Below are 15779 nucleotides of genomic sequence, written 5' to 3' on the forward strand. Positions count from 1 at the left end.
TTTAAGACAAGGGGGCCTGTGTGCAAATATTCGGGCCCTCTAATAATAGCACACGGTACTTGCCAAATCACCCTGATTGTCAGGGAGACTCCCTGAAATAGTAGCAATGTCCCTGACTCCCTGAAGAGTCTATCAATCTCCCTGATTGCACTTTACCCCCACTATGAAGCTGTTATACAGAGCCGTAACTAGACTTTTTGGTGCTCTGTGCTAGAAAGAGCATTGGCGCCCCCCTCCCCCTCCCTATTTTTCAAAAAGGGACATAAGATTTGCACCTGAAAAAGGGCCACGGCCTCATGGGGAAGGGCCAGGGAAGAGATAGAGGAGGACAGGAGATGCTGGGGATAAAAGAAGAGGAAGCTACAAGTGAGAATGATAATAAACAGGAAATTGACAGGCCGAAACAGTGCCCCCTGCCCTGCGGTGCCCTGTGCCATGGCACCGGCCCCACTACCCTAGTTACGGCCCTGCTATATATATATATATATATATATTTAAATAAAAAGAACAGAGATATATACATTCAAATGGTATCATTAGTATAATTTCCCTGCATTGGTTATAAGGCATAATTATCCCTATGGCTACATGCATGTTCTGTGAAGTATAAGGGGTAAATTTACTAAAGTGAGAGTTTTCAGAAGTGGTGATGTGCCCATAGCAACCAATCAGATACTAGCTATTATCTTCTAGAATGTGCTAGATAAATGTTAAGTAGAATCTGATTAGTTGCTATGGGCAACATCTCCACTTCTAAAAATCTGCACTTTAGTAAATCTACCCCTTAAGTATCTGTATTATCTGGAATCATTCTGCATACCATAACTTATATTGTAAGTATAATAAATTTTATATTTAAGTTAAATTAAAAAAAATCCTGCACATATTCTTGTCAACTAAGGGACCTTTTTCTGTGCTGCTAGATCTTATGCAACAAGAAACAAACTGAATCCTCCAGGTTGATTCAAATATAGCTCAACTGCTCCAGCAATACAAATTGTGAGAAACAAGGGACTATAGGAATTTAGATTATCTGAATAGAAATGATTATTTTCTCTTTTTGGTTGCCTGTATAAGTGCACGTTAATAGTTTGTGAAACCACAATTACGCTGCCAAAGAAATATTTTGAATTCTTAAACCTTTGCAGCGAATTACACAGAATGCAAAGCTTTCCAAAACTAAGAGGTTCATGTAAAGGCGATTTGAGGTTTAATGTAAAAACAAGTTTGGGATGCAGTGCGAGCTTTCAGCACATAACCCCCTGATTAGTAACTCCGGCAGTTTGGCTCTGGAGACAGCATGCAATGTTAGGCAGCTTGGTAACAACAAACAAAATCGCTGCTGAGCACCCGAAAACTCTACAGCTAGGAAAACATTGTATATTAACTTGCTAATAATTAAAGATAGACTCAAAGAATCTTATTCCTTAGCAATAACATCCAAGAATTACAGATTTTCTCTGTGTACATTCAAATGGTTGACATGTAATTTAAGGTAGAAAAGCACATTGATGCGGTCTTCTTTGGCAGCCATAGAACCTAATGGTTTTCAAAATCCTTATATTGCTACAATGATGTAGTTAGTATGCCGGCGGACGAAATGCCGGTGTTGAAAGCCCAACCCAGGACTACAGATAGGTGTCGAAATCCTGACGCCAATCTAGATCCTCAAGCCGGAATCTTAACAACCGCCATCCCGAACGAAGGTACACCGGGGCTTCTTAGCTGTTAGCCACAGGGGAGGTGAGGGTTAGGTTTAGGCACCACGGAGGGCATATGCATTCGGGGGGGGATTAGGGTTAGACACCACTGGGAGATTAGGGATAGGCACCCCTGGGGGGGGGGGGGGGGGGATAGCAACTAAGGGGGAATGGTCAGGTTTAGGCACAAAGGGGGGAGGGTTAGGTTTAAGCACTAACGGGGACGGTTAGGGTTAAGGTGTGGGGTGTTGAGGGTTAGGGTGCAAGAAGAGAGGGTAAGGGTGAGAAGGGGGATTGTTAGTATATATACCCTGCTGGTATTTCATACCCAACCCATTGCTACATGCTGCATGCTTATGTGCAATATATACATGAATTGAATGGGCCCAAATCTGATTTTGATTTTATTAAGAAACTTCTAAACAAATTAATTAAGCATAAAAGTATTACACAAAATAGAATACATAGGGACAGATTATACTGTAGTATATACTGTAGCAATTTTTTGCATACTTTGTATTTTTGCAAACATACAAATGATTCAGCGCTGTATGCACATATCTGCTGTTTCTCTGTAGCCACTAAATGGGTATTCCTGTGGGCATCAATGTAAACACAACTTATAGGTGTGTTGGGGTGTGTGGTAGGTGGGTGGGGTTGTCTGTATGCATTCTGGAAGCCAAATTCAGACGGATCTCTTGCACCTACAGCTGTGTCCTCATACATCTACCCTCAATACACCACACAGAGCGACTTTGCTGGTGTGAGTGAGCTGCCAGGTCCCATCCTACTCTGCTAGCGTTGGACATCCTTTTTTTGCTGAAAATGGGCAATGCGATTCGATCACCCATGGGAAGGAGTTCCGGAAACGCGAAGAGGGATGTGAGCCACCTCCTAATTGACTTCCCAGCGACTTTGCGCATGTGTGACGTCAGGACACGCATGCGCAGAAGCTGGCCGCAGGGACAGGTATGTACTAATCGTGGAGACAGCTGCTTTTCGGATTAATTGCTCCGGTATTAAGTATCCCCCACGGCAAGGTGAATACTTCAACATCGATGATGTATAGGCCCCTTACACACATTTTCAGCAAAAAAAAGACGCAAAGAAGACACCAACGCAAGCAGGGTCTCACAGGACTTGGCGTGCCAAGGTGGGCTATTTAGCACGACTGCAGCAAAGATGTATTAGGACACATCTGTAGCATAGGGAAGGTGTAAGTGCCAATGATAATAAATAATGCTCCTCTCCTGTATGGAAGAGGGGAGTGGTGCAATCACAGAAAGATGTGTACGCATTGGTATGTGCGCACAGACGCATTCGTTTTCTATCTGCAATTCATTCACAGTCCATCCGCAGCGTGTGGCTAGAAATACGTTTGTATTACATACCACTCAGAATCCGGCCCTTAATATGTAAGTACAAACTGTACAGTGTCAAAATTCCATTCTTGTTAATAAATTATAGACAGGTTAATGATCTCAGCTCACCTGGAGAGATTGTCTATGCGTAGCCCATACTGGGTCTCTGTGTCTTTTTTTCCAATCTTTATGTTAAATTCCTTATCAACCAAAAGAACAAAAGAAATGGCACCCGAGTCTATCTTCATGTACAGCAGGAAAGAATCCTTCACAACCAACCACCTGCAAAAGGGAACTTTTAATTAAAGGATAACTCCCCCCAAACTTTAATTGTACCTTTAAGGTGAGTACACTTAATAAGTTTCACTTACCTCTGGTCCAATATGTCCTAGAGCCAGGGAGTACGCACCACTGAAAGCTCCAAACATCCAGTGACAGCAAGAGAGAGGATCACAGTGCCAAACTAGTGGAACCTTGTGGACGAGCCACCAAATCACGGTACTTTGTCTATGACGGATCGGCAACCATCAATGGCCACCGGTCATTTCCGACCGGCGGATCAGCGGTTCCGGTCTGATCGGGGGATGTGGAATCGCTCATTAGATGTATGGGGCCTGGGTATATACTAGGTCGACGGTTCCGCCGTTTGGCCGACCCGCTCATCCACCAGATGTGTCAGGCCTGACGTCATAACTGGGCAGGCATTTAAATTTGCCCGCCCAGTTGAGCTGTCACTCACCACCGGGTCCCTGCAGCATGTGTACGGGCAATCGTCACCAGCAGATGCACCGATATATCTGCATATATCGGCCATCTGCTGTGCTGCACAGCCGTATCAGCGGTACACACCTGCCGACGCGCTCACGATATATATCGGCCATTCGATTGAACAGCCAATATATCTCCCAGTGTATACCCATCTTAAGCAATGTTGCTATATCCCAAGTGAGCACAGAACAGAAGTGAATATAATGGCTTTTATTATCTAACGTACACTACAACACAGAGTAATTGATCATTGCTTACTATGGTTTCTGCACATTATCACTTTGTTAGTAAATACATCTCATTATTTCCTTAGGGCAGACACACTGTTTTTTAAAACTTAGATAAACTCACATATAAGTGAATCAACATACTGTAATAATAATGTCAATAATGTGATGCTGCTGATTAGTTCACATTACCTAAGAAGATACTCTTGAGGCACTAATGTATTATTTGTTGTGCATTTCAAGCCCACATGTCCTTAAATTGAAATACCATTGACTGAAGTGCCCATGTTAAGGCCCCCATACATCAGCAATCTGAAAACCACAATTGAACAATTTGAAGATTTGTTGCCCGATTTTAGGATTTCCCAATCTAGCAATCAGCGCCCATAGATTACAGATCTTTTTCAGTGATTAGCAGATCATTTTCTGCAAACACAGATCTGTCAATCTTAAAAGGCCCATCATTTTACTAGTAACGGTCTGCAAATCTGCTGATCATCTCCATACACTAGCAATCTACAGCCCCAATCCATCTGTGAAATCCAACATATTGGACGATCTGATTTAACAATTCCAATCACTTTTTGGTTGCAATCTGCAATCTGTGAACCCCATACATTGCAGATTTTTTTATACAATCATCTGCAAATTGCAGAATTGCCACAATCGATTGCTGATGTATGGGGGCCTAAACAGTGCATGCCACAAGTCACAGTCACAGTATTAGTCGCACACATTTTCCCCTTGGACAGTGCAGGGAGAATAAGCTACAGAGGAGATGTAAGCTACTTCTATAGTGTAACAGACATCCTGAAGTTTGATGACTGGAGTGTTTGTTCTCTATACATTGTAATTGGCCTTATACTTCCAGTGGCAAATGCAGGATTTCTAGAGGGGGGTTTCCAAATGCTTGATTTTGGAGCGAGTGTGGCCAGTCCATGAAGAGGGTATAATTAGCACTTATCCAGCTTTAATATGTTACATACAAAGTATATTGTGTTGCATAATTCCAGTATATACAGGACCAGTGATCACAGTAAGCTATTATATGCGGCAGAAGGTCCATCCTGTCTGAGCAGAATGTTTTTTTTCAGATGTGGGCACCATTCCAGAGCATTGGAGCAAGTCTGGGAGTCTGGGGGAGCAGCAGAAGAACCTAGCACTGCCCTGGACATATATGTACATATTGGTCTCCTTATGTACTGGATAGTGTATTATTATACAGTATTAATAATTTACCCTATTGATGGTCCATAGCAGTGCATGTTTTCCACATCTCCTAGTTGGTGCACAGGTATATTTATTACTGGCTGACACATTTTGAAAGATCCACAGTTGGTGTTAATCATTTCATTTGTGATACTGAGAAGAACATGCAGCACTAGTAACATTCTATTATATTACTATTGTGGTCATAGTATGTGCTAGAGAGGGGGGGTTTCCAGGCAGACGGAAACCCCCCCTGCGTTTGCCTATGACTTCCAAGGCCTTAAATTACTCAGTGAATTTTAGGTGACTCTGCACCAAATCACAAATAAACTTTAAAAATGCTTAAATTCATACAGATTACAGAACAGGACAAATCGCTTCACCCATCTCTAATATTTCCTTTTAAATGCAACAAATACAGTATAGACTGGCAAATCAATATAGGAACTGTTTCTCAGAAATGGCTGCAGTGTCTATATACGGCCTATTCCAGATATAACACAACAAGATTTATATGCCCTGTTGCAACATTCTAATAAGCCATTATAGAGTATGGGCTAACCCCACATTTCTATCCAGTACTTTCAATACCTCTTTGACCATCGGTAGCAAGCACTTCCTTGTCCACAGCAATTTAAGCCAGGTATTCTGTGGCCACCAGATCTCTTCATGATCATTCCTTCTCTGAAAGAAAACATATTGCAATATTTACCTAGAGTCCTAGACCATAACATTTTGCCACAAAGATTGTGAGTAAGCCATCAGAGGGTAAAATGATGTCATTTTTAATGATGTGCTTTTAATGAGATGCCCAATTGGTCTAGTATGTTGCTGCTAACATGTTTCTGTTATAATGAGACACTGCGGTGTCATAATATATTTCTGCTGCTAAGATGCTAAGAGATAACTCAGAGTTCTAGCATGTTGCTACCATAATGAGGCACCGCAATGTTCAAGTATGTTGATACTGAAATGAGACACTCTAGAGTTGTAGTATATAGCTACTTCAAAAGAAATACCCGAGAGTTCTAGCATGTTGATACTGTAAATTAACACCACAACTGATCTACTACGTAGCAGCTCTAGACAGTGCAGTAGTATATTGCTACTGTTATTGGGCACATCAAAGTTCTAGTAAGTTTCTACTGTAATGAGTCACATCAAAGTTCTAGCATGTAGTGGCTCTAAATAAACACTCCACAGGTCTAGTAGGTTGCTACTGTAATGAGGAACATCAAAGTTCTAGCATGTAGTGGCTCTAAATAAACACTCCACAGTTCTATTAGATTGCTACTGTAATGAGGAACATCAAAGTTCTAGCATGTAGTGGCTCTAAATAAACACTCCACAGGTCTAGTAGGTTGCTACTGTAATGAGGAACATCAAAGTTCTAGCATGTAGTGGCTCTAAATAAACACTCCACAGTTCTAGTAGATTGCTACTGTAATGAGGAACATCAAAGTTGTAGCATGTAGTGGCTCTAAATAAACACTCCACAGTTCTATTAGATTGCTACTGTAATGAGGAACATCAAAGTTCTAGCAAGTGTCTACTGTAATGAGGCACACCAAAGTTCTAGCATGCAGTGGCTCTAAAAAGACACTCCACAGTTCTAGTATGTTGCTATTACAATGAGGTACAGTACTACAAAGTTTTAGTTTGTTGCTACTGTAATGAGGCACATAAAAGTTCTAGTAGGTTGCTACTGTAACAAGACACTGTAGAATTTTAATATGTAATGACTTCAAAGAGATATTAGAGCGTTCTAGTATGTTGTTACTGTGATGAGGTTTCCCACAGTTTTAGTAAGTTGTTATTGTGGAGTTATGATATGCATCTGCTATAAAGAGATGTCCTAGAGATATACTCAGGGCCGGCACAGTGCGCTCAGCCGGCCCTGCGCCGGAGAGGTGCCGCTGCCTGCTACATTTGCCGGGCGCCCGCTGAGATTTTGTTACCAGCTGGCGCCTGGCAGCTCCTTCCCTGCAGCGGTAGGCAGAAGCTGGAGCTCACTCCTGAATTCTGCCTTCCGGCTCCCGCAGAGGGTGAATGGAGAGACGTCAGCTCTAGGTGAAATTATCACACTACAATCTGCATTTGAAATGTGGATTGAAGTAAATAGGGGCCTTAATAACTATACTTTTACAGCAATATAAAGGGACTAATTCCATAACAAGGCACTGTTGGACAAACAGGATTTGTATCATAACAAAATAATGCATCATGTCAAAACTCCAACTTTTTCCCAATTATATTTTATTTTACAAAGTATTTGTACACTATTTAAATATATGGAACATATGCATAAATTTCTTAAGTACTATGAAATAGGCAAGATCCCATCCTGAATTCCTCCTGTTAAGGATGTAGAGCTTTATTCTATATGAATGCTGCCTGAAGTATCTTCAATGGCCACTGAATTGATTGCTGGACAACCAATCAAACCCTCAAAATGCTGCAGAAAACAGCCGTGTAAACTAACCATATAAAACTTACATGCCCTTTGGTCCAAGATCATGGATAAACGATAGCTGGTTTACATCAATGAATTCTCTCTGTGGAGCAAACAAACATAAAGAAAGCTTGCTCAGTACAAAGGTGAGAGGTTAAACTTGATGGACCAGTTTGTTTTCCAACCATACTAGCTATGTAACTATATAACATGCCCAAGCATTAGTTTTCATAAATACATTTTTTTTACCTTGCTGTCTGTATTTTTGCAATATGCTCTATCCAAGCTGTGACTAATTGGATATAAGTATTTAAATTTGTCTCCTCAAGTTGCTGCCATTCACAAGTAGCCAGGCAAAGCATTTACATGTCACTTTCACTAGTATCAGGACTGTCACCTAAATGAGGCATGGTATGGCGTAGTTTTCAGGATGTTGCAATGTGACATGCCTGTACCATTTCTGAGTCTGGCTGACGGTTTCCTACATCACGAGGTGGAGAATATTCCATAAATGTTGTCATATATAGGAAACTAATGTTTGGGCACGTTATACAATTTCTTCTTAAATAAAAGATCAACAGTGGACTATTATACATACTGACAAAGGGTCTAATTCTTTACCGATCGCAACTGCGATTACGCACGCAAACAGATGATTGTTGCCTTATGCGCATGCTAATGCATAGCAGTGCGCGAACCGGCCACTGCGATTGGGACTGTGGAGCTGATTCAGACCCATTCGCTAGGATGTGATCGGTCGTAGCTGGCCGATAGTTGCCATCTGTGCATGCGTATGTATCTCAATGCGCGTGCGCGAACCAGTGCGAACGCTCTGGAAGCAATCGCTTGCTGCGCATAGACTGCCCAGCAGAGTGAGTGACAGGAGAAGCTGTTTGTGGGTGGTGACAGGGGCTGGCCATTGGAAACGGGGGAGTGGAGGTGCGAAAGCAGGCGTGCCTGAGTATTGCAACGCCATTTCAGAGGCACGCCTGCCTCTAAAAGGCAGCATCATAGTACACGTCACTTGGTGGGATTTCACACTGAAGTGATCCCAATGCTTGCGGCATAGTATAGTCAACCTCAAGCGCTGCGATCGCATCCAATGGTGCTCGATGTACCGATGTTTTCATGCACTTCCATGAGATGACGTGCGTAAGTGGGCATCTTATGAATGGCTGGTGGGCATCTGCATACACTAAGTGAACGCACGCCAAGACATAGTAGGCGTGCTAATGCCTTGCCGTGCGATCGCCTGCCTTGCTGGGCGTGCGCTGGATTTGCATACGCAGGGTGTGAGCAAACGCATCTAGCGAGCGGATCTGATCCTGTGATCGCAGTGACTATGCAGACCCATCGCAGAGTGATTGACAGGAAGTGCAGTTTGTGGGAGGTGACGGGAGTTGGTTGTCGAAACGCAGGCTTGCCAGTGCATTGAAATCCGTTGCAGGGGCATAAATTATCCACTACAATGCCTTACGCAGCTTGTGTACTCATAGTGGGCGATGAAGTTAACAATTTCTGAGTAAGGTCGCAAGTGTGCGTGAGGCTCCGATTGTACTCGATGTTACCGATGGTTTTGCAGTCTTTGCAGACGGCATAGCGATCGCAATGGATTAGCATACTATCGCAGTTGAACTGCATGCGTAATCGCTATTGCAATCGCAGTTGCAATCCGTAGTGAATCAGGCCCACAGCCTCAACTGTCCTGTTCTCTCAACCGGAAATGTCGTTATGATAACGATCACTGGAGAGAACACATAGATTACATGGTTAAAAGCACAGACATTCCAAACAGACTGTGTGGCACTCCTACCTTTGCCTGAATTATATGACAGTTATTGCATACCTGCAGATGGATTTGGCGATTCATAGTGTAGTGATTCTTTCTCAGTAAGCAGAACATATAGTAAAGAGCAACAATGGATTAAGGGCCTAATTCAGTACGGATCACAACTGCAATTGTAATAGTGATTACGCACGCAGTCTCATTGCGAAGACATGCTAATCATCTGCGATCGCTATGTCATCACAGCACAACATAAGGACACCCACTTTCCCTTACACACATCCATAATACTTAGCAAAACTGCAAAATCATTGGTAACATCGAGTACCATCGCAGCCTCAAGTACACTTACACAAGCTCTGATCTTACTCAGGAATTCGTGTACTGTGATGCATACGCACGTGCAGAACGCAACAATCGGCCGACTGCGTGCATAATCGCAGTTGCGATCCTTGCTGAATCAGGCCCTAAGTTAGTTATGCTGTTTATTTTGTTTAAACTAGAACTAAACATTTGGTTCTATATAAAATCACAGCAAGTAAGTTTAACAATGATCACAGTCTTCATTTTTTTTGGCATGTAAATCTACAATGAGTAATGCGGAGACAGGCTGTAAGAAGAGCAATAAATCTAAAGGAATAGACTCTAAAGGCTAAAGGACTAAAAATGAATACAATTGTCACTTACTGTTGCGTGATAATTCCGGTACATTGGCATTTTTAATAATGCTGTTAAGTAATCTTCCAGTTGTTTCTGCAATATAAAAAATAGGAGAATGTGCATGAGCACTGAATGCAAATGTTGCTGGTGTGAGATGTGATAGGTGAGATTTGTGGCTACAGAGCGGCCACACACAGCCGGGAACACAGCAGAAGTGCCATGCTCTTAATATTGTAAGAAAGTTGTTTTCAGCTATGTGCACACTCTAGAGGGCACCTCCATCTGCGATTTCATGGCCCAGCTGCAGAGATGCATTGCGCAGAGCTTTTCAGTAGTCTCAGATGGAAATGTGCATGGCTGCAAAAATGTCACCCCAAAGCACGGACTACTATAACATTTGTGAACTCATCTTTTATCAAATAAACAGCTCATGTTTGGAGCCTCGCTTAAAACATAACAACTCGTAACAGTAAGAAGACATTAAGGCTTCCTCTATTTCAGTTGTCACAATCTTCAGTTTCCTTTTTCCCACTTAATATAGTGGTCTTTTTACATCACCAAAATGCACAGCCTCCGCCCCACTCAGCTAAATGCAGCATTTCATGCAAAAAGTAACATCTCATTTGTGCACTTGTGAGCAAAACCAGGTGAGTATTGCAGAGATATCCCCTATTCCATTTTGAAATGCTATGATTCATATCTGTCTGGCCAGCCATGCCCATCTTATAAAAACAACACAATATTGCCCTGCTACTAACTGTACATGCCCAATAAAAACAGGGAACGTGGAAAACAAGAGTTTAATGTTATAAAGTACTGGCTGCGTATGTGAGAAAATTGTAGGTTTCCAGGAAAAAGTAACTGCATGTAGGTAGGGGCTAGGGGCCGCTTCTGGAACATATTTTTCTAGGTGGTAATGCAGCTTTAAGGCATTTTAATATTACCAGGAGAAACAAATAACTTTCCATGGGGGAAAGTGTGGGCAGGATTTCTAAAACATGCCTAAGCTAGAGATAGGCTGCATTATAACAAACCTGCCGCATTATAACAAACCTACCGCATTATAACAAACCTGCCGCATTATAACAATCCTGCCACATTATAACAATCCTGCCGCATTATAACAAACCTGCCGCATTATAACAATCCTGCCACATTATAACAAACCTGCCACATTATAACAAACCTTCCACATTATAACAAACCTGCCGCATTATAACAATCCTGCCACATTATAACAGACCTGCCACATTATAACAAACCTTCCACATTATAACAATTCTGCCACATTATAACAATCCTGCCGCATTATAACAATCCTGCCGCATTATAACAATTCTGCCGCATTATAACAATCCTGCCACATTATAACAAACCTGCCACATTATAACAAACCTTCCACATTATAACAATTCTGCCACATTATAACAAACCTGCCACATTATAACAATCCTGCCACATTATAACAAACCTGCCACATTATAACAAACCTTCCACATTATAACAAACCTTCCACATTATAACAATCCTGCTGCATTATAACAACCCTGCCCCACTATAACAAACCTGCCACATTATAACAAACCTTCCACATTATAACAAACCTGCCACATTATAACAATCCTGCCGCACTATAACAAACCTGCCGCACTATAACAAACCTGCCACATTATAACAAACCTGCCACATTATAACAAACCTTCCACATTATAACAATCCTGCCACATTATAACAATCCTGCCACATTATAATAAACCTGCCGCATTATAACAAACCTGCCACATTATAACAAACCTGGCACATTATAACAAACCCGGCACAGTATAACAAACCTGCCGCATTGTAACAAACCTGGCACATATAACAAACCTGCCACATTATAACAAACCTGGCACATTATAACAAACCCGGCACATTATAACAAACCTGCCGCATTATAACAAACCTGGCACATATAACAAACCTGCCACATTATAACAAACCTGGCACATTATAACAAACCCGGCACATTATAACAAACCTGCCGCATTATAACAAACCTGGCACATATAACAAACCTGCTGCATTATAACAAACCTGGCACATTATAACAAACCCGGCACAGTATAACAAACCTGCCGCATTGTAACAAACTTGCCGCATTATAACAAACCTCTCTCCCATACTGCTGAGTGTTATGGATGCCATAATGCTTCAGTGCTATTAGCCACATAAGCACTCATGTTTATATTTTCAATCCACTCTATCGTTATCTGCAAATGTCTGGATTATGGTCCTGATTCAGACCCACTCACTAGATGCGGCTGCTCGCTCCCAGCGTATGGAAATTCAGCTAAGTGATATCAAGGCATCCGCTCGCACAGCAAGAAATAAGCACGCCCACTATGTCTTGGCGAGTGATCACTTTGTGTTTATAGACGCCCACCAGCCTGTCTTTAGCCTCCCACTTCCGTACGTCATCTCCAGGAAGTATATACAACCATTGGAACATCGGGAACCATCGGATCTGACCACAGCGCTTGCGGTTGACTGTACCCTACCGCAAGCACTGCGAGCAGTTCAGTGTAAAATTCAACCAGGTGACGTGATGCTGCCTGTTAATTATGCATGCCTCTGAAACGGAATTGAAACACTCTGGCACGCCTACGTCCGCAACTCCACTCCCCCGTTACTACTGCCCTGCTCCTGTTAACACCCACAAACGGACTCTCCTGTCACTCATTCCACTGGGCAGTCATGGTAGGGCGACCGAGTACATTCCGATCGCTCGTACTAGTTTGCGCATGCGCAATGCGAACTACACGCATGCGCACATTAGCGAACATCATCTGCAACGAACGGACACTTGCTGCGAGCAGCTCTGAATCGGGCCATATGTCTCCAAAGTCTCAGAAGGAAAACTGTATAGCTTATCTTTCACTGTTAAACTGATGCCTTAAATTTGTGCATGAAAGAAACAGTTATGTATTCTCCTCATACTACAGTCCGGCTTACAGCCTGTGATATAATTACCCTTCTACTTGAAGCCTGTTCTTCTCTGACAATCTCTGCATTCCGGGGAAGACTTGGCATCGGCCTCACATCTCCTCTCTTTACTGTCTGCCTTCTCACTGTGTGGCTGAAAGTAAGAACCATTAGCCTCAGTTCCAGTCTTGTATTTCAACCATTACATTCAGCAAGTGAAAACGTACCTCCTGGTAGGAATAGGGATTCGGATAAAAGCTTTATACCGAAGCAGCTCTCTGTGGAGGTCCTGGAAGTGCTTATATTTCCTCTTGACTTGCCATATGAACTCCCCGTGGGTCAGTTCAATTGTGTAAATGTTCAGAACCGATGTCTGAAATTAAACACCACAAACAAAATCAATAGTGATCAATTACTTCTGAATCTATGTATATTGCAGATAAAGTTCCCCTAATTACATATAATACAGCGAGTTATGTTGTTATTGCTTTTAATCAGGATAATACACCCCCTACTGTAAAAGATGATGGATATTAGAAGTCACCTTGCATTGTGTTGCCTATATAAAAGTACTAGGCAGCTACAGGTCACAGAACTCCCTAGTGACATCTATTATCTACATAACTTGTAGTATCCCATATATGCACTAAGGGCCTGATTCAGACCCAGTCGCTAAGCTGCGCTCGCTCGCTGCCATAAGGGGCCGGGTATGCAAACCCCGCGATCGCACTGTGTGGCTTAAGGTCGCCCTTTATGTCTTAGAGGGAGACGGCAGTGAGCGTACGCAGGAGTATAATGCCGCCCACCTCTCTCTCTTAGCACACGTCATCTCCAGGAAGTGTGTGATTAATCGGGAACATCGAGACCCATCGGATCTGCACGCTGCACCTGAGGTAGCCCCTACCCCACCGCAAGTACTGCGATCAGTTCAGGCTAAAAAACAACCAAGTGACATGTTCAATGATGCTACTTTGCTAATTATGCTCATCCATTAAACTCTGTTTTGACGCTCAGACAAGCCTGCGTTCGCACATCCACTCCCCCGTTCACAAGCACCTTCCCCTGTCACCACCCACAAACGGCGCTATCTGTCACTCAAAGTAGCGTCCAGTCTGTGTACTACTAGCGCATGATTCTCGGCCGCAGTGACTGGTTCGCGCATGCGTACTTTGACGCATACGCAGATGTGCGATTATCGCCCCTAGCGATAATTAGCGACCGGGTCTGAATTCCATTTTGGATCCCAGAATTATCTAATCGCACATCACTATTAATGGACATTATCTGAGTTTAGTACAGTACACATTGCCCTTAATTATTTAGAAAGCAATAATTTAGATACCTATTCCCTATATAAATAATCGCAGTATGTAAAGAAGTAATATTTAATATCACATAATTTGTGATGGTTATGTATTTTAAAACTACGTATACTTGTAAATAGTTAAATTAAATGAAAGCCAATATTATTCAAGTATTATTTATTTTCTACTGTTTTATATTATTATTTTATCAGGTCAACAAGGACATCATAACAGTGCAAGAACAATATGATACCTGCTGAATTGGCTTTGATTTACAAAGTCAAATTTAATGGATATGAGATTAAATAAATATTGGATATAAATAATACTAAATGTTACTCATTTTTATCACTGTGGAGGTTGTGAAAAATAAAGGGAGAGAAGATAGGCAATGGGGTAAGAGGGAAAATTGGGCGGTTGCAGGCTAAGATTAATATATTTTATTGTAGATACAGTATGTAAGTGGATCACAGGTTCCTAGATATGATGTTTCATCCAGTAAGCCTGAGTTTGGATATATCTCAAAAGCGCCAAACCTCCTCAAGGCATGTCTTCTTTCCCGAATATATCATTCTTTCCCAAGCAGCAATATTGCAGATATAGAGCCTGATTCAGCAAGGATCACAACTGCGATTACGCACGCTGATTAGTGTGTTCTGCGCAAGCTCATGCATAGCATTGCACTAACCAGTCACTGCGACCGGGACAGCAACTACGCAGACCCATCGCAGAGTGATTGACAGGAAGTGCTGTTTGTGGGTGGTGACGGGGGTGTGGTCGGCGAAACGCAAACGTGCCAGTGCATTCGAACACCGCTGCAGGGGCGTGCATAAATTATCCACTGTGATGCCATGCGCAGCTCGAGTACACAGTGCGTGCGTGGAGGTTAGCAATTCCTGAGTAAGGTCTGACCTTGTGCAAGTGTGCGTGAGGCTGCGATTGTACTCGATGTTACAGATGGTTTTGCAGTCTTGCTAATCATTACGGATGTGTGTAAGGTAAGGTGGGTGTCCTTATGTAGTGCTGCACCAGGATAGCGATCACAATCGATTAGCAATTCAATTCAATGCCATATTTGGTTCGGACTAAAGGATTTCTTCTCGCAAAAGTGCCAGCCGCGTGGCTGTTTCACGGCTTAGCGCGGCGCTAACACCCAGGTTAAGTTGTGAGAACCAGCATTCTCCGACTTAACAGCGTGCTGAATTGAATAGCTCCCTCCTGGGGGTATTCAACATCGCATTCAATTGAATCGCGGCCAGTATTAGAAAACACCCTACTAAGTCTTTCTGGGGAATAGTACCATCCACATTGTAGGGTGTTTCCTTGATCTTTGTTGAAATAGAGCTCT

General features: G+C 42.5%; 1 protein-coding gene across 3 annotated transcripts in view; it reads right to left on the minus strand.

Moving 5' to 3' along the window:
- The window catches only part of PLD1 (phospholipase D1), a 262771-nt gene that overhangs the window by 97601 nt on the left and 149391 nt on the right, over positions 1-15779 (minus strand). For all 3 annotated transcript variants that reach the window (XM_088452406.1, XM_088452407.1, XM_088452405.1), the window contains 6 exons: positions 13355-13500; positions 13176-13281; positions 10191-10256; positions 7762-7820; positions 5857-5949; positions 3191-3343 (listed from right to left, as the gene is read on the minus strand). In XM_088452406.1, the coding sequence (XP_088308532.1) occupies positions 3191-3343; positions 5857-5949; positions 7762-7820; positions 10191-10256; positions 13176-13281; positions 13355-13500 (623 nt within the window). The remainder of the gene's footprint in view (positions 1-3190; positions 3344-5856; positions 5950-7761; positions 7821-10190; positions 10257-13175; positions 13282-13354; positions 13501-15779) is intronic.

This window comes from Taudactylus pleione, unplaced genomic scaffold (genome assembly GCF_031769625.1).
Source record: "Taudactylus pleione unplaced genomic scaffold, aTauple2 ptg000037l, whole genome shotgun sequence".
Classification (NCBI taxonomy): domain Eukaryota; kingdom Metazoa; phylum Chordata; class Amphibia; order Anura; family Myobatrachidae; genus Taudactylus; species Taudactylus pleione.